Source organism: Scheffersomyces coipomensis (assembly GCF_036884675.1).
Source record: "Scheffersomyces coipomensis strain NRRL Y-17651 chromosome Unknown DFJ63scaffold_6, whole genome shotgun sequence".
Taxonomy (NCBI): domain Eukaryota; kingdom Fungi; phylum Ascomycota; class Pichiomycetes; order Serinales; family Debaryomycetaceae; genus Scheffersomyces; species Scheffersomyces coipomensis.
This window is the reverse complement of record NW_027042897.1, coordinates 933,924-958,055: the sequence shown is the minus strand read 5'-3', so window position 1 is coordinate 958,055 and position 24,132 is coordinate 933,924. Positions and strand designations below refer to the sequence as shown.

Below are 24,132 nucleotides of genomic sequence, written 5' to 3'. Positions count from 1 at the left end.
CTATTTAAAATTTTATCGTGTATTTCTATTGTAGATCCATACCGCACCACTTTAGCCGTTTGTTTACAAACCAAACAAAAAATAAAATTTAAAAACAAAAACAAACAATAACTGTAAATCTGACAATATATATACCTCCATTGATACCCTTCATTGAACTTTAACAAACATCAACAAATGTCTGGTGAAGAGCCTGATTATTCATCTCTTCCATTGGAGGAACGATTGGTTCATAAAGTTTGGAAAGTTAGATTGGAAGCTTATGAAGAGATCACTCGAGAATTTCAAAATTCACGTAATGAGAATGATTCCGTGTTTCAACCATTTCATAATAAACCAGAAGTGTTTAAACAGTTCATAACTGATTCGAATGTGGTGGCTCAAGAAAATGCCGTCAATTCCCTTGTTAACTTCTTGAAATTCGGTGGTACCGTTAATAACGTATCACGATTAAAATCATCTGGTATAGTGACTTCAATAATTGAAAAAGGGTTAAGTTCATCCCGTAAAAACACTAAGGATTATTCCATTGAGGCTTTATTATCATTAATCGAAATCTCCAATGATCCAAATACTTTAATAGAAGATTTCATTCCAACTTTTGCTAATAGATTACCTAAACTAGTTACAGGTTCAGTACAAGGTTTAACTGCTATTGTGGAGAATTATGGATGTCAAGTCATACTGCCAAGGTTAATTATTCCTTCTTTACCTAAATTATTCGGTCATGCTGATAAAAATGTAAGATTAGAAACTACAAAATTAACGGTTGAATTATATAAATGGATGGGAGATGCTTTATCATCAATTTTATTCCCTGATTTAAAACCAATTCAACAAAAGGATTTATCTAAAGCCTTTGAAGAAGTAGCCAATGTCACTCCCGAACAAAAGAGATTAACAAGATCACAACAACAAGAAATTAAACGAAGAGAAGAAGAAGCCGCTGCGGTTGCTGCTTCAGGTGGAGATACTGATGTGGTAATGGCAGATGATAATCAACCTATAGGGATATCAGCTCCTAATGCCTCTGCGTTTGATCCATTTGATTTAGTCGAACCAACTGAAGTATTATCTAAATTTCCTCATGATTTTGAAACCAGATTAGGCTCAACAAAATGGAAAGATAGAGTTGAAGTTTTAGAAGAAGCTCATGCTGTTTTAGATAAAGCAGTCAAATTAGTTACAACTGATGATTATACTTATCTTATAAGGGTGTTTGCCAAATGTATGAAAGATGCTAATATTCAAGTTGTTCAACTATCCGCCAATTGTATAGAATGTTTGGCTAAGGGTCTTAAAAAGAATTTCCATAGATATCAAAATCTTATCCTTGGACCTATACTTGATAGAACCAAAGAAAAGAAAGCATCAGTAGCTACAGCTTTATCAACTTCATTAGATGCCATATTTCAATCTTCAAGTTTAAGTGATATTCTTGATGAAACTTTAAATGGAATGAAACTGAAAGTTCCTCAAAATAAAATATCCGCTACTAATTATTTACAAAGATGTTTAGCCGCTACTACGATAGCGCCTTCAAATACTGAAATTGATTCGATTATGGAAGTGGGTGTTAAATTATTAAGTGAATCTCAAGAACCAATAAGACAAGCTTCAACTGAAATGATTGGAACTTTAATGAAAATCACAGGCCAAAGAGAATTAGGTAAGTTTCTTGAAAAGATAGATGATAATAGAAAAGCTAAAGTTTTGGCATTTAGTGAAAGTGTACAAGTTAATTCGAGTCTTGGATCTTCGACTTCTTCTGCTTCAACTGCTTCTAATACTATTAAAAAGACACAATCTTTCAGTGCTGGAACTATTAAAAGACCAAGACAATCAATAGCACCAACTTCTATACCAGCCAAACGTGGAGCTTCATCACCTGTTAAAAGAGTAGATGATGTTCCTAAATCTTCTACTTTAGGACGTGGATTAACTGGAAGATCCTTAGCTGCATCCAATATACCTCCAATTCATCATCCTCAAGTATCACATGTTCCAGTAGCAAAATCTGCTATTGATGCTCAAGAAAAGGAAGAACTTATTAAATTACGTAAAGAAAAGGAAGAATGGCTCATATTAAAAGAAAAAGATTCTCATAGAATTCAACAACTTGAAGATGAATCATATGCTCTCAAACAAGAAACTTCTAGTTTTAATTCAAGAATAGAAGCTTTACAAAAGGATTTAGCCAATAGTACAAAAATGTTAAAACAAAAGGATCAACAAATAACTCGATTAAATCATGATTTAGAAGATGCTAAATTAAAAGTTCGAGATCTGGAACAAAAAATTGAAATTATGAAACTTCAACAAACTAATAAACAATCAACATTCGGAGGATTATACTCTTCCACCACCAATACCAATAATAATCAAAAGACTTATACATCATCACCTTCAAATAGACCAACTACCTATCTTTCTCCTGAACGTACCAGAATAACCTCAGGTGAATTGAGTTCCGAAGTTAAACGACTTTCCCTTGATGGAGGTGAATCTTCCAAAGAAAACACATATCTCACTAGATCAAATATCTATAATAGAATATCAAGTACGCAAGGGTTTGGATCTCCTGCTAGTGATTCTCATTCTGAGATTGATGCTGATTGGAAGCGTGCGGCTGAGGTGACATCCCAATTAAAAGCAAGAATAGAAAAAATGAAAGCTAGATCAAGAAGTAATACTGCTGGTATTAACTAAACATAAAGATAAGTAGATGGTTTTGTATTATTAATATATAAATTATAATGTTTAACTTCATAGATTGTAATTTGACAGCCAAAGATTTCAGAAGTGCAACAAATCTTTTGCATTCCCCGTTTACGGAACACTGAAAAAAAAAAAAAAAAAAGTTGAAAAAAATTGAAAAATAAAAATAAAAGACACAACTGTGAAAGACGAAGCAACAGACCTTTAACGGTGAATTATAATATACAATGTCATCTAAATTAAGAATCTTGGTGCCAGTCAAGAGAGTCATTGATGCTGCCATCAAACCTAGAATAAACAAAACTCAAACTGGTGTAGAGACTAAGGGAGTCAAGTTCAGTATTAATCCTTTCTGTGATATTGCATTAGAAGAATCAATTAGAATCAGAGAAGGGGCTAAGGATTTAGTGGAAGCCATTCATGCCGTTTCCATTGGTCCAACCAAAGCACAAGATGTTTTAAGAGTGGCATTGGCTAAAGGTGCTGATACTAGTACTTTAATTGATGTTGGAGAAGAAGAAGTTGAACCATTAAACGTTGCAAAATTATTACAAAAAGTAGTGGAGAAAGAGAATTCAAATTTAGTTATCTTAGGTAAACAAGCCATTGATGATGATTCCAATCAAACTGGTCAAATGCTTGCTGGGTTATTGAATTGGCCTCAAGCTACCAATGCATCCAAGGTTGAAATCGAAGGTGATAGTGTCACTGTTACTCGTGAAGTCGATGGTGGTTCAGATACTTTAAGAGCCAAATTACCATTAGTCATCACTACTGATTTAAGATTGAATGAACCAAGATATGCTTCTTTACCAAATGTAATGAAAGCTAAGAAGAAACCATTAGAAAAATTAAAGGCAAGTGATTTTGGTATTGATATTGTAAAAAGATTAGAAACTTTGAAAGTGGATGAACCTCCAGTTAGAGCTGCTGGTATTAAAGTTGAAACAGTTGATGAGTTGATCTCTAAATTAAAGGAATTAAAGGCTATATAAAAATTTATAAATCTATATAAATAAATCATTAATATTATGAATCCATGTAAAAATCGCACTCAATTTTTGAACATCTATACCCAATTTTTTAAAATAGGTCTTACCCCACGAAATATCTATATCTACTTCTTCCACACTTAAAGGATATCAATATGACTTCATTGTCGATATCAATTGACTTTTTGAAAAGTACGATAGATGATTATGACTTTAAAGAAAGGCCCTTGATTGTTGGTTTAAGTGGTCCTCAAGGTTCGGGAAAGTCGTATTTGGCCGAACATTTACTTTCAAACTTAAAGACATTATATCCTCATTTAAACATAGTTCAATTCCTGATGGATGATTTGTATCTTACTCATGAAGAGCAATCCCAATTGAATGAAGTGGCTAAGACTAAATTGTTAAATAATGGCTTGCTTCAAGGTAGAGGTTTACCAGGAACTCATGATATTGCATTAGGACTTCAAATTTTCCAACAATTAATAGAATCAAAGAGTAACGGTTCAAGACATTTACCAGTCAAGATACCCTTGTATGATAAATCTGCATTTCATGGCGAAGGTGATCGATACGATATATCCAAATGGCAAGTGATTGAAAAGCCAATAGACATTATATTATTTGAAGGTTGGTTTAACGGGTTTGAACCTCTTGATTCTGATCAATTGAAACTTTCATACTTCACTTCTGACCCCAGTGAAATACTCCAACGTCATAAACTATTCCATTTAGAAGAAATTAATCAAACTTTAAAAGATTATAGTAAAGTTTGGCGATTATTTGATAAATTTATATTCATTAATACTTCAAATATTGATAATGTCTACACATGGAGAATCCAACAAGAACATGCATTAATCAAAGCTACAGGTAAGGGTATGAGTGATGATAAAGTGGTTAAATTCGTTGATAGATATATGCCAATGTATAAGCTTTATTATGATAGAATGTGTGATGCTGGTGCTGTAAAAGCACCAAATTCAAATTTAAAACTTAGCATTGACATTTCACGAAACGTCCTTTCTCATCAACTCCTATGATACAATACAATACAATTACATAGATATATACAATACACGACCAATAATTGATGTCTAAACCTTGTAATGACAATCTGATAAATTTATGTGTATGTAAATCAATGGCTCAAAACAATCGCGAACCAAAACTGGATTTGAAAAATTTCATGATATTTGGATTCGTACACCAATTGACGTTTCTCTATCCAGAGCATTATTGGCTTACAAAAGTACATAATCGTATATTCATAATGTCAACCACTGGTGAATTAACAGCAGGTATGTATCTTTCACTTTTTCTAAATGATTAGATTGAACTTATAATGACTAACTGAGATCTTGAATAGAGGAAATCGCTTTATATGATAGACAAATTAGATTATGGGGTATGGCAACTCAATTAAGATTGAGGTCAGCTAAGATTCTCTTGTTCAATTTAGGTGCTATCGGAGGTGAAGTTATTAAGAATTTAGTTCTTGGTGGGTTAAATTCTATAACTATCGTTGATGATTCAACAGTTAAAGAAGAAGATTTTGCTGCCCAATTCTTTTTACCTAATGATGATAGTATTGTTGGACAATTGAAATTACCATTAGTTATTGACAGAATAAAAGAATTAAATAATAGAGTCAATTTATCCATAGATACTTCTCCCTTAAGTAGTATCATTTCAAATCCTGATTTCCTCAAACAATTTAATTTGGTGATAGCTACTGAACTTACCAAGACTGAATTAATTGACTTGAATAGTACAACAAGAAAGTTAAATATCCCCTTATATGCCACTGGTGGTCATGGATCAAGTGGTTATATCTTGACTGATTTAATAAAACATACTGCAACTTCAGAAAAGGATGCTGGTAATGTTCTCAGACAAGCAAATACAAAAATCAATAGAGTTAAAACCATAACAGGAGTAAGCTACAATGAATCCGATAATAAAGAAACCATAACTGTTCTTGATGAGTATTGTCCTATTGCAGATATTTTTAATTCTAAGGAATTACCAAACCAATTAAATAAAAGACAAATGAAAAGATTATCAGCTGCTTTCCCCTTAATATTTGCATTATTTGAAATTCCAAGATTAGAAGATCCAGAAAGTATAGTTGACAAAGATGTTTTGAAATCAACTGCTCTTTCCGTATGTGAAAGTTTTGGTATTCCTTCAAGTTTAGTCACAGAAGAGTATTTGGAAGTTTTCAGTAATCAAGCCTTTGCAGAATTTGCTCCAGTCGCTGCTATACTAGGCGGTACATTGGCCCAAGATGTCATACAGTATTTAAGTCAAAAGGAAAGTCCTATAAATAACGTATTGATTTTAGATTCTATAAAGTCTGAAATGCCTATTTATGCTTTATAAACAAAAAAAGTTATCGTTAAATATATATTTATATAGAATAAATGTACAAAATTATTTGGAATTAGGAGTTAACCCTCTTCCTTTTCTTTTCTTTAAATGAGATGTATCTCTTAAGAATTTCAAAGAGCTATTCAATTTTATTTTTAATGCTTCATTCCGTATTCTTTCTTCTTTGATTTCATGTGTGATGGATTTTTTCTTAACTTCAAATTCTTTTGATTCATCTTCTTGTTGTTCGATGAATGATTCATATTTTCTTTTATTTTCTCGTATTTGAGATTTTAACTCTTCAATCTCCTTTTCAGAGTCTTCGATTGACTTTTCTGAATTTTGATATTCCTTTTGCATGAACGATTTTTCTTCTCCTTTAGAACTTATCCGACGTATGAGTTCTCTTGTTTTGTTTTGTAATTCCCAAATCTCTAATTGATTCTTAATATACTTTTGATTTGATTCTTTTTCAATATTATTAAACTCAGGAAATTGATGAATAGCTTCTTCTAGTTCTTTAATTTTAGTTTTATAAGTTTCAATTTCTTCTGATTTCTTCGCTATCCATTTATTAGCAGTAGAAATACGAACTTCGGCATGATCTATATCATCATAAATATTAGATATAGTTTTCTTTAATGGATCTTCTCTTCTACCCGATCTTTCTTGAGATTCTTGTTCATTGAATCTGACATATCCATTATATTCTTCTTCAGCTCTTTGCATATCAAGATATGCATTATTCAATTGCATGATTAGTTTGTGTGTAAGGATAGATGAATTATTGAACCCACTACCATTACCACCATTGGAATGAATACCAATTAATTGATTATATGAATTTTTCAAAGGATTTGTAACATAATCCAGCTGTAATCTTTTTGATTCATAATAAGATGGTTTAGCTTCCTTTTTGGCCTTCTCTTCTTCCGTAAGATTAATTATATCAGCAGAATCATATGGAGTATAATGATAGTGAACTTCTGTTAAAAGTGAACTTTCAACATCAATGGCAGTGAAACGTGGAATACTAGGTAAATCAGGTAATGGCCAAGGAGGGAAATTACTTCTTGTACTTGTTCTGAATACCTCATCAAAGAATTTAGATGATAAAAACGTAAGTTTTTGATTATAAATGGGAAAGATATCGGGAGGTAAATTTCCAATATATGCTCTTAAACAGACAATAGCTGAAATAAGTTTATATAAATGATCCTTTTGGCCTGTTTCATTTTCATAATATAATTTACAATGTTCGATAGTTTTCATTGGAACCAACCGTATTATAATGGCTTCACCTCTACGATTTTGAGATCGTATTTGTTTAACAAATTCATGATTAGTATCAACATAACCATCAAAGACAATAATAGTATCGAATTTGACTGCTTCTAATTGATCTTCATCTCGTTGAATCACACCATCATGAGGTAATAAATGGATAGTGGTGTTACTATCAGTACCTTTATTGGTCTTTTTAGATTCTCTTTGAACGTTATTTCCAATATATCTCTTTACATTTTTATTACTTGAACAACCTAATAGGAGTGCATCCACTAAATCAAAGAATTTCAAATTATTCTTCATCACTATAGCGATATTTTTAGTCTTTGAGGGACTATTCAGAATAATGACATTAATTAAATCTCGTAAAACATTGAATTTACCACTTGTATCTGCTAATTTATTAGGTAAATCTTTCTGAGTAAGATTCTTAGGCATATAATGATTGATTAATAGATATGGATGAGTGCTAACAAGCATACAATTGTCTATACATATTTCCAATGATTTGACAATTAACTCCTTGGTATCGTTGGTTTCACAATATTTCAAGATATCAGGATAGTGTAATGATACAATTTGGTCTGTTAATTCTTTTTGAAATTCATACATGGGAGTAGGTAAATGATAATCACCACTTTCATTCACATTCTCAAGGTCTAGCTCGATAATTGGAGGTTCTGGAGTACCATCCAAGATCTTTAAAAGATTCATGATATATTTGATTTGGTTGATGGTTTAGAGTAAAGTTATCTTTGGTCCCGATAGTTATCGTGTTTTCATTAAACTGAAAGAAATTTGTTTTTTGGTGCAGTTTTTTTACTATCAAAATCGGTCACATGATCAGTTTTTGGCAGCCTAAATGTATATCTATATGGAATTCCTTTACTTACAATTAATCAATTTAAAGCCTTTTTTAATATTACCTATACAAAAGAAACTATTTATAATCCCCATAATTTTACAGATCTATCCCATCCACTACTTACTATTTTACTACCATCACCACTTATATCACAACTCATTACTTTATCATTATGTCCAGCAAGACTTTTCACTTTAACCCAATTATCAGAAGAAATTATACCTAAGGTACCATCATAAGAAGCTGTTACTAAGAACGTTCCATTGGAATCTAATGTTTGAGGTTCTTCATTAAATTCTCCACTGACTTCTTTACTTAATACATCTGCTTGTCGTCTATTGAAAAATCTTACATCACTTACAACTTTCGTATGTAAGGGTATAGAAAACAATTCCGAATTCTTACGATCAAGTTTACGTATATCCCAGATCTTAACGGAAAAATCACCACTGGCAGTAGCTAAATGAGATCCATTCCATGACCAATCCATACTATAAATACCTTTAATATGACTCTCCATAGTAGCAATTGATCTTCCTGAACGTAAATCCCAAAGTCTACCAATGGCATCTAATCCACCAGTAGCTAGTATACTACCGTCAGGGTGAAATGAACCAGCAAATACTTCTTGCGAATGACCTTCTTGTTGTATTAGTTCTTGTTGTGGTTTTTCTAAATCCCAAAGTTTCCAAGTTTGATCGAATGATAATGATGCTATGTATTTCGATGATGGATGGAATATTGTCTTGGTGATTCTATTATCATGAGCCCCTTTAATGGATAAATGTGGTTTAAGTTTGGTATTTCCTTCTTCTTCCACTTTCCAGACGTAAATATTACCTTCTCCTCCTCCTGAAACTAATAAATTACTATCGGAATATATGTCCCAATCCAATCCACTAACTTTGTCAGAATGATATATGCTATCTTGGGATTTCTTTATACTCAAGTCTGAACTATTCAAGATCGTTAGTGAACCATCCCACGATCCTGTAGCAATTAAAGAATTATCCTTTGAGAATCTTACAGCTGATAATGCTCTTGTATTTCTTGGAATCAATTGAGAACCATATAATTCATAATCCTTAAGTTTGGAATTGATTTGTCTTCTATGCTTTAATACTTTTATGAAATTCTCCTCTCGTGCTAGTTTCTTCAATGTTTTATTCCTCTCAGATGCTTTATGTAATGAAAACTTTAAAATATCAACTCTTGCATCATATAATTGTTGAGACCCAGGTGTATAAAACTCTTCATCATCATCCTCATCCTCATCTTCTATATCTTCATCTCCATTTTCAACTTCATAGTCAAAGCCAGTCACCTCGTGTGGCATTTCACTTATGAGTTTGATCAACCTTTGACGTCGATCTGATGCATTCTCTCCAAAATATGTAATTGGTTGATCTAATTTTCTTAATTGTAATTTGACATCTTCATCTAACGTAGGGATATTATTCACATCTAGATCCACATTCAACCGTCTGGGGTCATTGACGACGGGTATGTTATTACTGTCCATTTACTATCTCTTGATGATACACTTCAGTTGTAACTGTTAAACAAATGCTTTTTGCACTGTAATTTTTTTTTTCAATCGCAGTTTTGTTTTGATAAACGGCTAAATTTAAAGGAACGAAATTACTTCATAAAGTGAATAATATAAGTATAAATAAATAAATAGGTGATATAACTATATAGAGTGAGTATAATCTAATGGTTTGATTTAAGAATTCTGTCGGCATATTGAGCGAAATTCTCTTTGTCATTGACCAATTCATCTAAATCAGGCTGACAAAATACAGCCAATGTATTTCTGGCAATATGAGGTAAAGCTGAACCTTTAACATAATGAGGAACTGCTTTGAACTTCCCTTTTGAAACTTCTTGTAAAGCAGATCCACTTTGAAAAGCAAGACAATCAGTTGGAATATTTACTTTTACAACATTATTATTTCTATCACGGATGTATAATCCCAGTTCAGGATCGGGTGACTTCTCAAGATTGGATGTGAGGCCCTTAGACTCATCGATGAATAATGCAGATGTTAACCCTGTTAAACATGAGTGATCTAGATGTTCACCACACCAATCATCATCAGATCGATTTGAGGTGGTGGCTTTGGTAGGGAAATAATGTAATAATCTTGCCTTTGTACAAGTTGAATTCTTAACTATTCTTTTCAAATATCCAGTTTCATAAGTTTCATCAATCAGTTTAATAAATTTATCACAATTTGAAGCTACTGATTCAGCCACATCAATAATAAAATTACAAAGTTGTTTTAAATCGGTTTGAAAATTTTCTAAATCTTTATGTGAGGATGTTGGCCAAATATTAGCAGTGGTATATGCCTTATAATTTTCAAATTGATTGGTTAATTCTTGAGTTGGACCTTCTAAACTTGGATCATTATGAAATGCACAATTCACATAATATGAACCCTTATTGAAATCAGGTTGACCAGTCGATGCTAATTTCTCTTTTCCACAAGACCAACCAGTGAGCCATAATGATTCTTCAGATTCCAATTGTTGTAATTCATGTTCGGGTAAATTGGCTAATACGGAAGCACTTTTTAGTACTTTTAATCGTAAAGCATGGAAATGTTGGGGTAAATCTTTTACAACAATTATACCCAATGAATTAAGACCAAAAGCTTGGGTTAAAGTTTCATGGTTGATCCCATGTTTCAAGTCATTCAATGTGACGATGACAGGCTTTTCATTAACCGATACAGTCATTTTCTTGAATAATGTTTGATTAAAAGAATGATTTGAAAAATTTAGAGTTTAATTTATGAACGGCTCTGTTTAAGAAAAGTAGTGTGATTGAAATAACACCCGCTTTCAATTCGAACCGGTGTAATCTTATGCTCTTAACTATTGAAGTTTGGATTTTTGAGCTTAAATTAAAGTGTTGACGAGTATTCAACTGAGGCAAAAAATTCCGTAAGTTTTGAAAAGTTTTTAGGCGATTCTGTCAGATTCATTTATGTTTAAAATTGATATTTTGGACATTTAAATGGCCTTTATTTTGATTTTTAAGTAGTCTAATACCTTATTCAATAATTTAAGTATATGATGGCTTAATTTGGCTAATTTTAGATTAATTTTGGTGGAGTTATTAATTAAATTCAAGTTTCTGAAATTCTGTATATTTTTGCAACTTTTTTCACTAAACAATATTGATATAACTTATCAAAATTCTAATAAACTATAAATTTAATAATTATTTACAAAAATTGTATTCTGAATTAGGTATATCATACTAAAATAGATCTATATTCTATTTTTCTATTTGCAAAGAGATTTCTAACTATATAAATTTAAATAATCTGCATCTTCCTCATGGGAATCATTATAAAAATTCTCTAATTTATGATATGGAGAAACATCATTTTCTTCAAATACCAAATCACTATCTTGTTTCAATTGATCTGAATCACTTAAATAAGTTGGAATTAATACACTTTCGTTTGAACTATATTTATCTCCAAATCTCTTTATGCAACTTTTTTGTAACGATTTCATATCGTACATTATATCAGATTGAGTTTGATTCTTTTTTGCAGCCGCCATTAATTTTGAATTATATATTGCTGATTTACCAAATTGTTTTATAACCGATACATATGACTTAAACTTATCTTCCTTTATACCATAATGTTTGAATAAATAATTCATAACTGTCACATAATCGTAATTACACGTATCTAAAATTTTCAAAATTTCACTTTTCCTCAAATCAATGCCATTGTTTTCAAGGTATGATGATAATTGATTTTCTATAAGATTATGTTCGATTTGTTCATTTGTCATGGATGAGTTGATTAAAATACTTAATAAGCTTCTTGAATGAGACTTAACTGAAACTAACTGATTGAAATAACTAACAAACTTAGATAAACTTAATGATTTTATATAATTTAGATCAATCTCTTCTTTACCTCCCAAAGCTTGAAATCGGAAAGTTTTACTCAAAATCTTTTCAAAGCAATTCCAATGATTTCGATAATTATGAGAATCATTTATGAAATTTGTACTATTCATAGATGGGATCATAGCATATAATAAATTTGATGGTATACCACTATCTTCTAAATTTTCATTCTGACTATCTAAGAACGGTTTAATCAATTTCAGTTCAAACTCTTGGGTTGAATAATTCTGTAAGATTAATTCCCAATTGAAGATGAACTTTTCAATCTCCTCTTTTAACTCTTGAGGATTAAAACTTCCACTTAAGATTGATATATATATCCCCATTGTTGATCTTGAGATTTTCAACCCACTGAATATCGAATATCCTAATTGTTTCTTCGTTCTTAATTCATATTCAAGATTTATCGAAAACATATAATCAATTAACGTTCCTAAAGTTCTGGTTTCAATATCATCTCTGGGACCAAGTTGAATGTAATAATAAATACTATGTAAAGGATCTTCTTTATTAGTATTAGTAACTTCAAATACGTAATCTGTTCCTTCGGTTAATAAATAACTTGAAGGTTCATGAAGTTGTAGTGGAGAATTATTCAATATAATTCGTTCATGATTAGTTAATTTATTAATGATTTTACTTATTTGATTAACATCATCTTCATTACAATCACCATTAACGAATATTCTGGTATACATCACATTCCGATTTAGACATTCACAAATGCGAGATAATTCACTTTGATCTAATATTTCAAGAGCATCTAATCTTTCATCTATAGTCCATACATTCTCATCGAGTAACATTGTTGACCCTGCTAAAGCTTGTTTAATCCCATTCGTCACTAATAAATCCTGATACTCCTTTCTTAATTTAATTCTAACTTTTAGTAAATCCTTATATGGGATTTCTCCGCTGTTATTAAAATACGATAAGAATTCAGTAATGATAAACTGAAGAACTTTAACGAAATCTCGTTTGGGACCATTCAAATTAAGAGTGATAGAAGGTGTGCCAGTTAAATTAGCATATAACCCCCATGAGTAACCTAATAATTCAGCAGGATATATATCTATATCGTAAATCATTCCCTATCAAATCACATAATAATTCCATGGCGATGTTTGTCATAGGAGAAGATTCCATTTCGATAGTTTGGAATTGTAACGATGTGATGATGTTGGATTTAAAAATGAGGTCGTATTCTGGTTTGAACCATATTTCGAATTGTTTGGAGAAATCAAGTAATCGAGGAGGATCATTGATTGAGATTCGTTTGGTTTGAAACATTGAATTTTCACTATATGTTGATTCAAGATTATGAGGAGAATTTAAATTATGTAATAAAGTGAATAATTCTAATTCGGTAAATGATAAGAATTTATTGGTGGTGGGTGGGACATTAATGGTTAGTTCTGTGATTTTATTTTGATATTCAAGGATTTGTAATGGATCAAATGGGACAATCTTATAATCGAAATGATAGTATTTATCTTTCTCAAGGGTTGGATGTTTCTGATTAGTGAATTCATATATCGATTGTAATTGATTTGAAATTAAGATGATATTGAAATTATTAATCGATAATAAGTTTTCCGTTTCCATTTTGAAATCATGAAGTAATTGAATCCAAAAGAGTTCATTCTCATCATCATCAGATCCAATCCCTTTAAACCCTTTTAAGATATTATCTAATCCCAATTCATTCAAATCCGATTGTAAAACTTGAGAAAGATGAGATACTTCATCCATGATTGATGTAGAAGAAGTCTGATAATAAAACGAATGATCCTTTACGATTTTCAATTCTTTAAAATACCGAATCAATCGATATGAAGAGGCTGATAAGATTTGACCGATATAATTGAAGATTATACCAAGGATATTTGAAATATGCTTTTCACCATTTTTAGTTAATTCCAATTCAAGAATCAATACTTTATCATAGATGGTTAGATCTTGTATGAACATCATTATGGAAGATATATAATTCTTACCTGATTTAAGATAAAAACATAAGGAATCCTTTGACTCATCCCCTAATAAATTACACCAAATAGTTTCTAAGAAATCAAGATGTTTAATCATTTTAGGATCTTTAATAGGGAAGATTAATCTGATGGTTGGATTGAAATTATCGGAACTTATATAAAGGAGGTTATTTATATATTGAGGTGATTCATAAGGATGGAAATTGATGTATGAATCAGCAAATGAATCATGAAGGATATTTAACCCGGTATTGTCATTACTACTTGCTAACGAATTTAATGATGATATGGAATTTCTTGAGAATGAAGAAGTTGAAGAGTGATCCATGGATAAACTTTTTTTACGTTTATTCAATAATAAAGAAGTTGATGATGAAGTTGGAGTTGAACTTGACGATGACGATGATTGTCCTATATTATTAAAATTTTGAACTACTAATTTCTGTAAATGATTTAACGATTGAGGACCTTCAATGACTAATGACATTTTATTGGGTTGGAAATAATTCTGGAAGTAATTGATCAAATAATTCCTTATATTAAGTTTATTAATCTTTGGTGATTCATTTAAAGTGAATAAATTCCCTGTCCCAAATTTATGAAAAAGACAATGTTTATTAGCTAAGATTTCAAACCATGATAAAAGATTTTATTAATATTTGATTTATTTGAATCATGTTCATTATTGATAGCGTTAACTTCTTGATTTAATAAATTATAATTGAATATGGGATTTTTAAAGAATGCTGAAAAATTCCGTAATGAATAATCAAAGATTAATTCATGATTATGTTCAGTTTGATTGATGGGTAATTCATAATAAAAACAAGTTTGTTCACCAGTAGTGAATGCATTGGTATTCCCACCATTTGAACCTATAAGACCCATGAATTCATTTGGATTGGGGAATTGTTTGGATCCAAGGAATAACATATGTTCACAAAAATGAGCTAAACCAGGTAATTCAATAGGATCATTATGAGATCCAGTTGCTATACACATAGAACAAGCAGCAGCATCTGTTGAAGGATTTGATATGAGAAGAGCTAATATACCATTTGATAAATGAATGAGACGATATGATTTATTTGAATTGTATAAAGATTTTTCAATGTGGATTGGATAAGTCTTTATGGAATGATAAGTTGACATGATAGATGATTGGTTAGATGAACCATGGGATATTGATGAGTTGGTTAGGGAAGAACAAATAATATATAATTATATTATACTTTAAAAGTAAAGTATATATCATTATTGATATGATGTAAATCGGTGATTGAAAAAGTGTAGTAGGGTATATGAAGTAGATGTTTCAATATCTAGCCTTTCCTAATTAGGAAGTGACAATGCAAAAGAAACAAAATATACGAAACTGGTAGCACCCAACCACAGATCACATGATCAGATTTACTCCTATTTTTTCTGTTGATGATGACATCATATAAGGGGCGTGTACTTTCTACCAGAAATTGCTGGCACTAAAAAAAAATGCATGATTAAAAAGAAGAACACCAAGAGATGGTGGATGTGTATATGAGCTTTTAGAACATGATGGCTTGTTTTAGAAATATATACGTATACCTTTAAATGATTACGTATGGGTTAAAAGATTTACAGTATTAACTAATAGTAATGACCATTAGTTAATTAGTTATAAAATAACGTGATAGTACTGTGAATGATAGTTATGGTAGTTAATAGTAATAATAGATAACAATCAGGCTGGTCCATGTAATTACTGCCAAAAGATAAGAGGAGGGCGTGTACCAACGGACAAAATACTGCACATAGAAAGGCTGTCGTCCGCACACCAAACACCCATACCTCAAAAAAAGAAATTTAAATTTAATTCTTCTTTTTTCTCATACAAAACCAAAATAAAAAAAGAAATTTTAAAAAAAAGTCAACAAAAAAAAAGGTAAGTACGAAAACATCAGAACCTCAAAATTTATTAGTTAAAGGTCAAAGAAAGGGGAGAAGAAACGCAATTTATAAAGCAATTCTAATCCCAAATTCAATTTCAAATTTATAGTCATATTTCAACCTGATTATACAAAGTTACCGTTATTCTATTACTCATATACTACTATCATCAAGCATAACTACAAACAAACAAACCAACCAGCCCATCACATCACATCACCCATAACAACATTCTTCCCCTCCTCCTTCAGTCTCATCAAACTCAGTTTTTTAGCCACCCACATGGAATCAATATAATCAATCAATAAATTCCACCTTAACAAATTGTCTCTATATTAATTTTCCATAATCATGTCTAATCAGTATATATATAACAACTATCAACAATACTCCCCCAACATTCCTCATTCCTCCCTTGCCTCAAATGGTAATAACAACAATAATAACAATAATGGTAGTAATGGTGGATCTATAAATTCAAATACTAGTCCAACCACTGCTAACCTTAGTTATATCTCACCTCCTGGATCTTCAAATAATAGCTTATTATCATCTTCAACCAATTCATCAACCTCAACTTCTGGAAGTTCAATGGTTGGTGGTGGTCAACAACAACAAGCTTCCCAACAACAACAACAACACGTTGGACAACTTTCATCCAATTACTCCTTCCATACTCCTCGTTTAAGATATTATTTATCAAAATCATTCGATATAGAAGATGATTTGGAATTTTGTCCTGAAATTCTGGAATCAAATTATTTGAATACAAGTCCAACCATTAAGAAATTTAATCCTTATACTGCCACTGTTTTCTCTCCATCTCAAGAAAATCATAATCTCAATCAACAACAACAGCAACAACAACAAGTTCATAGTCATAGTCATACACCTGTGTTTATTCCAACTTCAAATTCAGCAAATTCAACTGGGAATCCAACATCTCCAAGAATTCATACTCCAAGAATTAGAAAACCTTTGGAAATTGTTAATCCTCAAACTAAATTAAGAGTGGGTTCTCCTGCTATTCAAAATAAATGAAGAGACAGAATATTGTTAATATATATATGTAAGCGATATTCTTGAAGTTTATATTTTGAATTGTATGTTGTATCCATCCATCCATCCATCCATAGCCCTTAGTTTTGTTTTAAAGAGATGTTTTCCTTATCCAGTTGTTCTTTGTTCTTGTTGTTGTAGTTAATGATGAGTGAGATGCTTTAAGAAACCCTATATTTTATCCATTCATTCATTCCATTCCAGTCCTATCCATTTATTCATTCAATTCATATACATATAGAGTTTTAGACAGTGTTATTTATTTATTAAAAACCATTTATCCATAAATATCATTCATTCTCATGTAAATTATTAATATTATTCCTTTCCCAAAATTTTATAATTCATCATCATCAACATCAATCATCATTATTTTTACTACTACAAGCATTTAAAAAATTACACAACTTATTTATCAAATCATTGCATTTTATACATATTCCAAGGGTTACACTTATAAAAATAAAAAAAAAGACATATCATCATATCATCACATACATACATATACACACGCTTATACATACATACATACAATTTATTTTTTCATCTATGTTGTTTCTTTCATATATATATATTATAATAACTTTCCTTCTTTTATTGTTCTTAGTTTTAAGATTTTATTTTTTCAGGTAGGGGAGGTCCTTTTTTATATAGTTTGTTCTTTTATTTGTTTTGATTGTTTATTTAGGAAGGAGAGAGAGAAAGTGATTTGAAAAGAGGTGGTTTATTTGGTTTGGGGTAAAGGGTTTTTTTGAATTATCGGTATTTTCAATGACTTTTTTATGACTTTTATTTTGGTGTTTGATTTTTTTATGATGTTGGGACTATAGTTTTCGAATTGATATTACCTTGTCTGGATTCAAAACTTTATCCTTTATCCATATATTACCCTGTTTTCAAATCTAACTCTTCCTTTACTGTTACTACTCATTATTATTATTATTAGTTTTTACCTTTTATTATTAGTTTTATTAGATAATTCATATCTTTGTTTATATTCTGAATAATAATTAACTATTATTATTCATCATTGTATATGTGCCACATCACATCAATGGCTGCTACATTTTTTTCTTGTTCTTGTACTTTTGCATTTCCTTTTCTAATGTTTAACGAAATACATACATATATATATATCTATAACTACATTTAGTAATTTTTTACTCTTATAATCTGTGCTAAAAACGGCAACTTCATGCCATCTAACAATAACAATAAGTTTTATTTTTAGCCACTATACCCTCCTTCCTTCCTTCAAAATTACATGATCTAATAATACATTCACGTCCTTTGTTCTCAAAAAAGTTAATTTTATCTTATGAAAGATTTATCCCACATTTTTCTCCGCTTTAACTCCCACATTTTTTTTTTCAGTTTGCGCTTTTTTGCAATCACGGTATAAGGAAAGTATAATAACTAAATATGGAACCATCGGTTTTCATTTTGGAATAGGCTTAGTTGATTGATTCAAAGTATATAAGTACGTTCACATAGCCCATTTGTTTTGAAGTGAAATAATCTCTTCTTCTTCTTCTTTATCCAATCCAGATCAAGACATCATGAACTTAATATCAATACTTTCAATTACATTATTACTTAATTTATCATCATTTATCAATGCTGAATCATTAGATTCATCTCAATTACATTTCTTAACTATATTTGTAAATGATGCTAAATCTCATTTATCAGATTATATACAATACATTGAAACTGCCACTGTATCAGTCCCCGAAGGATTAACTTCTCTTGCTATTGAAGTTCAAACTTATACCAATGATGCTTATACTTCCTTATTAAGTAGTAATGGGGAGATTAATATCAGTCAATTGGAAACGTTTGCTACCAATTTACCATGGTATAGTTCAAGATTAGAAGGGTCGATTGAAACAGGTGCTACTACATCCACTGCTACGACAACAAGTACAAATGGTCATACATCAAGTTCGACCAGTGTAAAAACAACCAGTTCAAAAACCACGAGCACCAAGAGTTCAAAGTTACCGGTTAATTTTTCTGCATCACTTGTTCCACCAGCCACAACATCTACATCAGCTGGGGAAGGGATTAATATGGGATCAAATTTTAAAAAGGGATCATTTTTATTTTCGGTTGGAACCATTTTAGCCATGTTAGTTTAGAGAATGAAGATCAATTCCATATGATGTTTACCCATGATGATGATGATGAGGGTTCGCGGTGGGAAAATTTTGTATTAGGAGCATTGGCTTATATTTATTATATATGATTTTGTAGTTTTTACTTAAAATAGCAATATTAAAAATTGATTTTAGGGTGTAAATTTATCAATTGTATCATTATGCATTCTCCAATCTATTATACTTCAAACATTTTCCCTTTAAATTAACTAAATGTATAATTGACGAACAAGGAATGTTATTATTATTAGGGTGAATGAGGTTCATCGTTATATACCGTACCTGGTTAACTTTTTTTTTGTGGTATGCTCCTGCTTGCTCCTCCTTTTTAAAGAAAATGAACTAAAATTTAAATATAAATAAAATGTAACCCTAGAACCAGCTACTTTAGTTCAAGTTTATACCATATAGACTTTCTAATCATATCTATCGTCATGTCAAACTATACTACGAGTAATACACAATCCATACCGGTGATAGTTAACCCTGATGGTTCAACCGTCGGCAATGGGTCTCACTTAAATTCAAATTTAACTTCAAATTCAAATCCAGGGCCCACAAGTACAAATAATATAAACTCAAATCCACCCTTTAATAATGGAGGTATGTATAATCATATGAGGTATAATGGGTTGTAATAATCGAGAACATGATATACTAACTTTAGCATCTAGTGAATAATCGTTTACCTGCCGATAGAAGACAACCTAAACAACGATTCGGATGGGTCAGAAGATTAATGCAAACCCCTAATAAACAACCACCTACATCTCAATCATCACAAGGAGGTCCAGCATGGAATCAAAATGGAAATAATTGGTCAGGTTCAAGACCTAGAAATCAAACTCAAACTCAACCACAAGGTCAACCTAAAGTTCGTGGTGCCAATAGACGTCGTTTAGATGAATCAAATACCATTCCAAATAATCATCTTAATGTCAATAACATTGTAAATAATAATAATAATAATAATCATAATGGTTCTAATGGTAGACAATTAAGAATTGATCCAAATGCTGAAAGTAGATCATTTGTTTCATTTGATAGTAGAAATGAAGGAGAATTAGAAGAACGAGATCAATTTTCAGATAATATAAGTACTATTCCATTAAAATCTATCACTTCAAGACAATCAACTAAAGCTCCATCTATTTTAAGTGGTAATGTTCATGATGAAAATAGTTTAGATGCTTCAACTACTGAAACTTCTTTAGCTCCAAGTACAGCCACATCAAATGGTGCATCACTTACACCTATATTATTATTACAACAACAGCAACAACAACAATTTCAACAACAACAACAGCAACAAGGAGCCGCAGTTGTCATAGTACCTCCTAATTCCGGTGCTACTTTACAACCTAATAGTCCAACGACAGGTCAAGATCGTGATAGTGAATCAATAGTTACATTGGCAAGTTCAACCAGAAGAATTAGAAGAAGAAGTATTGATACCAATTGTAGTACAGTTGGTATTGCTCCATCTTCAATCATGGAAAGATTAACTGTTCATCCCACTACTGGTGCTACTAGTTCATATGCTGTAAGTATTAGAACTAATGATAGAGCAAGTCAATTTGAACCTTCACTTTATGATAGTACTGATCAAACCAGTTCTTTAAGAAGTGAACATGCTATTGAAGTATAGTTACTAAACGGTTATTTATTTTTTTTTTTTTACATATGCCTTTCAAGTTTGTTTATATTTATTTATTTTGTTTTCCATTTGATTTAATATGGGTTTAGTTATCAGGGATATTATTATTATTATTATTATTGTTATTAATTTAGTCAGTCTATAGTGTCTGTAAATAAGGAAAATTTAAAATATAAAACGCTCAAATATTAGATTCATTAATATGTATTATATATATCTTTATGTTTCGTTATCAAAATCATCAGTTAATTAAAGTTGAAGTAAAACGGTTTTGGTTGATATAATCTTAGACTAAATTTGCGGAAGTCATATTACACAAACGTAAAAATTGCAAAATGCAACCAAAAGCGCACAACCTCACTGTAATTTCCCATAATTTTTAAACATAACACTTTTACAACATAACATAGCTTTTTGTTCTACAAGTATATTATAAAGATATCTATATAAGACTTAAGATAGAAATTATCAGATTAAGGTTAAGATGAGTCGAATCCTTGAGTTGGTCAACTGTGATCAATTCATCGCCTTTTATAGGGAGAATCGACATAAAACAGTTAATTTATATGCTACTTTAGATGATCCAAAAATCTCTAAAGTTTATCATGATGGGTTGAATGAATTAAAGGAAATCTTGAAAGATATTGATTTCGATGAAGAATGTCTGACTTCAACTGAGTTCAAAGAATTTTTAGAACTTTGGAAACGCTATGCTGATAAGTACAAATTATTACTCCTAATGATCTACAAGTTAAACAACCTGCATTATATAAACAATGATTTCGATATTGAAAGTGTGAAATTATATAAAAAAATAAATTTACGTTATCATTCAATAGTGGTTTTTCAAATTAGAAATTCATACCCTTTGGTTGATTCACTACAAGTCATGGACTTTAAGAGGTACTCTGAACAAACAAAATTATTCAGAGACAAAGTGATATCTAAGTCAAATTATACACTTGAAATCAACAAATCAAACTTTGAAGTCTTACTAAATTCAACCGAAAACAAAAGATTAAAAACCAATGTGAATCCTTCTTCAACATTTAATTCTTTCATAAGTGAATCTGGATTTTACTTTCCATTGGCTGAAAGAGAAAATACCAGATTAATAGAATCAAACTTGAAAATATTTGACATAATCCCCAATAAAATATCAGACTTTAATATAGAAAAAATTCCTGACCAACCTAATAGAGACGAAGACCTGAGTATCTTATCATACTTATTTGATCTATTAGTTAGTTCTCGTAGCCTATTTTTAGGGTTTAGATCTTTTATCAAAATTCTGCAACAAGAAACAGTGAGATTAGAACCAGAAACTATGGAAAATTGGGACCAAATTAATTTGTTTAGATTGGCATGGGTTCATATTATTATCCAAGTTAAAACTATTCGTGTACCTTTAGAAATTAAACTTGATGGACTTAAATTTAATTATCAAAGTTTTATTAATTCAAAGGATAAATCAGATACAGCAAGTAGAAAATTTATAGAAGTCTTTCTGACTGCATTCCATAAAGCTTTAATTTGTAAATCTAACTCATTTTTCATTTCTGATGGGGAATTTATAGTGGGAGTTGTCTTAGAACCAAATGCTTTGGGAGAAGGATCGGATTCATCCAATGTGCATGGTTTAAAGTCTAAGCTATTTTCATATGATGCTAAATTAGGATCATTTTCAGTAGCTATTTTCATTATCATGTTTGTTATCATTTATGCAAAAGCCATACCAGAACCCATGTATGCTCGTCTTATAGATTCAATGGTTATGACTAAAAAGCAAAGAGAATTTCAATGGGAAATGAATTATCAATTATTAGAGAAATTTGTTAATATAATTTCAACAGTTCCAACTCCTGATTCAATGCCAGAAAATATTCAATTAGCTGCCATACATGATACGGAGAAAAATATCCTTCAAGAATACGTTTCACTCCTTGAATTCTCCAAATTATTCAAAAACATTGTATTTAAAGATTTCAATTCAATCAACATTCTGTCAATACTAAGAGGTGATGATTTTCAAGAAAGCCACTCCGTTATTGTAGAAGATACTGACGGTAGCATATACAAGATCTTTGACCCAATAAGAAGTAAGGTAAATAATAACAATACAACTTCTTTTAATGAAAGATTCAGTATAGTTTTTGATTCATTTGTTCGTGAAGCTTCCACTCATATGTTTATAAATGAAGATTTCCAGTTTAAACCAAAATGTTTGGAAATTGGGTATCTTAGAAATGATAATAAAACATTTATGCACACAATAAGCTATCAAAAAGAAATATCTCTTAGTGGATTTTATATTAAAATGATGAAATTAGAAGGTGAAAATCTTGAAGAAATTTGGAATGAAAATTGGGCTCCAAAATTAAGAGAAGTTTTACAAAATCTTCATAAATTGAATGTAAGTCATGGAAACTTACAACTAGGAAACTTCATGTATGATAGAACAAACTATTCAATTTATGTCGTTGATTTTGGAAGGCTGAATAAAACTTGTGATATGCAGACATTGCAAGAACTGATGAAGAAGGATTGTGAAGACTTAGAAATCATGATTACTGACAGAATTTCAGAACCAGATTCTCGTAGTTGTACCTTAAGTGAAATTGAAGCTAAATATAGTTAGTGTAAAAATACATATTCCACTGCAGTTGGATTATTAAAGTGATAAACAGTTAATCTTACTTTTAACAACTGTATTTACAACTAATAAATATACATCTAACTACAAAATATCTTCCCTTATCCGTGTGTATATAACTTACCTATTGGTAGCGTATAACTGGCCTCAAAACCATTAGGTTAAAAATGCCATCTGATAAATTTGTATTCCATGAATTGATAATATTAGTATATAACTACGAATACCACTTGTCCTCTTTGAATAACTCCTCATTAAGGAATAACCAACACCAACAGTGTTTCTATATATAGCCTTTTTCCTTATAAGATTGAGATCCATACTAGTCCCAAATAGGAAATTCTGCATACAAACCGTATCAAACAAAATCTCAAAACGTCACAATAATCGAAAATCAAAACAAAACAAAAAACAAAAATATCAAAAAGCCATACTCAAAATAACTAAATAATAATATCAAAATATAGACATATTTTTTATAAGATCTTTGCATTCCTTACCCATTCATT

General features: G+C 30.6%; 12 protein-coding genes across 12 annotated transcripts; 8 read left to right on the top strand and 4 right to left on the bottom strand. All coding sequences in view use genetic code 12, as the record gives it.

Moving 5' to 3' along the window:
- Positions 1–177: 177 nt before the first annotated feature.
- Positions 178–2,709, top strand: DFJ63DRAFT_323532 (uncharacterized protein; the record flags this gene model as incomplete). Its single annotated transcript, XM_064907526.1, has 1 exon — positions 178–2,709. One exon carries the CDS (start codon positions 178–180, stop codon positions 2,707–2,709), a length of 2,532 nt encoding a protein of 843 aa, XP_064760622.1.
- A 236-nt stretch (positions 2,710–2,945) lies between these two features.
- On the top strand, positions 2,946–3,713 carry DFJ63DRAFT_323531 (uncharacterized protein; the record flags this gene model as incomplete). Its single annotated transcript, XM_064907525.1, has 1 exon — positions 2,946–3,713. The coding sequence occupies one exon, from the start codon at positions 2,946–2,948 to the stop codon at positions 3,711–3,713; it is 768 nt and encodes a 255-aa protein (XP_064760621.1).
- Positions 3,714–3,865: 152 nt separating this feature from the next.
- Positions 3,866–4,753, top strand: DFJ63DRAFT_323530 (putative ATP-dependent kinase; the record flags this gene model as incomplete). The annotated part of the gene is made up of 1 exon (XM_064907524.1): positions 3,866–4,753. The coding sequence occupies one exon, from the start codon at positions 3,866–3,868 to the stop codon at positions 4,751–4,753; it is 888 nt and encodes a 295-aa protein (XP_064760620.1).
- Positions 4,754–4,902: 149 nt separating this feature from the next.
- DFJ63DRAFT_221845 (E1 ubiquitin-activating protein) lies at positions 4,903–6,121 on the top strand. Its single transcript, XM_064904184.1, has 2 exons — positions 4,903–5,011; positions 5,082–6,121. Exon 2 carries the CDS (start codon positions 5,121–5,123, stop codon positions 6,093–6,095), a length of 975 nt encoding a protein of 324 aa, XP_064760619.1. The 5' UTR covers positions 4,903–5,011; positions 5,082–5,120; the 3' UTR covers positions 6,096–6,121.
- On the bottom strand, positions 5,666–8,262 carry DFJ63DRAFT_221650 (uncharacterized protein). The gene has a single exon (XM_064904181.1). It carries the CDS (start codon positions 8,082–8,084, stop codon positions 6,147–6,149), a length of 1,938 nt encoding a protein of 645 aa, XP_064760618.1. The 5' UTR covers positions 8,085–8,262; the 3' UTR covers positions 5,666–6,146.
- Position 8,263: 1 nt separating this feature from the next.
- Positions 8,264–9,853, bottom strand: DFJ63DRAFT_221651 (U4/U6-U5 snRNP complex subunit). The gene has a single exon (XM_064904182.1). The coding sequence runs from the start codon at positions 9,755–9,757 to the stop codon at positions 8,315–8,317; it is 1,443 nt and encodes a 480-aa protein (XP_064760617.1). The 5' UTR covers positions 9,758–9,853; the 3' UTR covers positions 8,264–8,314.
- On the bottom strand, positions 9,853–11,448 carry DFJ63DRAFT_221616 (uncharacterized protein). Its single transcript, XM_064904174.1, has one exon. It carries the CDS (start codon positions 10,978–10,980, stop codon positions 9,949–9,951), a length of 1,032 nt encoding a protein of 343 aa, XP_064760616.1. The 5' UTR covers positions 10,981–11,448; the 3' UTR covers positions 9,853–9,948.
- A 102-nt stretch (positions 11,449–11,550) lies between these two features.
- On the bottom strand, positions 11,551–15,321 carry AXL1 (Axl1p; the record flags this gene model as incomplete). The annotated part of the gene is made up of 3 exons (XM_064908696.1): positions 11,551–13,226; positions 13,282–14,754; positions 14,805–15,321. 3 exons carry the CDS (start codon positions 15,319–15,321, stop codon positions 11,551–11,553), a joined length of 3,666 nt encoding a protein of 1,221 aa, XP_064760615.1.
- Positions 15,322–16,446: 1,125 nt separating this feature from the next.
- On the top strand, positions 16,447–17,136 carry DFJ63DRAFT_315046 (uncharacterized protein; the record flags this gene model as incomplete). Its single annotated transcript, XM_064906479.1, has 1 exon — positions 16,447–17,136. The coding sequence occupies one exon, from the start codon at positions 16,447–16,449 to the stop codon at positions 17,134–17,136; it is 690 nt and encodes a 229-aa protein (XP_064760614.1).
- Positions 17,137–18,297: 1,161 nt separating this feature from the next.
- On the top strand, positions 18,298–19,450 carry DFJ63DRAFT_320598 (SRP1/TIP1 family protein; the record flags this gene model as incomplete). The annotated part of the gene is made up of 1 exon (XM_064907212.1): positions 18,298–19,450. A coding segment is annotated over exon 1 (577 nt), but the record flags the coding sequence as incomplete, so codon positions are not given.
- A 3-nt stretch (positions 19,451–19,453) lies between these two features.
- Positions 19,454–21,166, top strand: DFJ63DRAFT_221468 (uncharacterized protein). Its single transcript, XM_064904171.1, has 2 exons — positions 19,454–19,916; positions 19,988–21,166. Exons 1-2 carry the CDS (start codon positions 19,748–19,750, stop codon positions 20,959–20,961), a joined length of 1,143 nt encoding a protein of 380 aa, XP_064760612.1. The 5' UTR covers positions 19,454–19,747; the 3' UTR covers positions 20,962–21,166.
- A 1-nt stretch (position 21,167) lies between these two features.
- Positions 21,168–23,694, top strand: DFJ63DRAFT_221452 (uncharacterized protein). The gene has a single exon (XM_064904169.1). It carries the CDS (start codon positions 21,455–21,457, stop codon positions 23,606–23,608), a length of 2,154 nt encoding a protein of 717 aa, XP_064760611.1. The 5' UTR covers positions 21,168–21,454; the 3' UTR covers positions 23,609–23,694.
- The last annotated feature ends 438 nt before the right edge of the window (positions 23,695–24,132 follow it).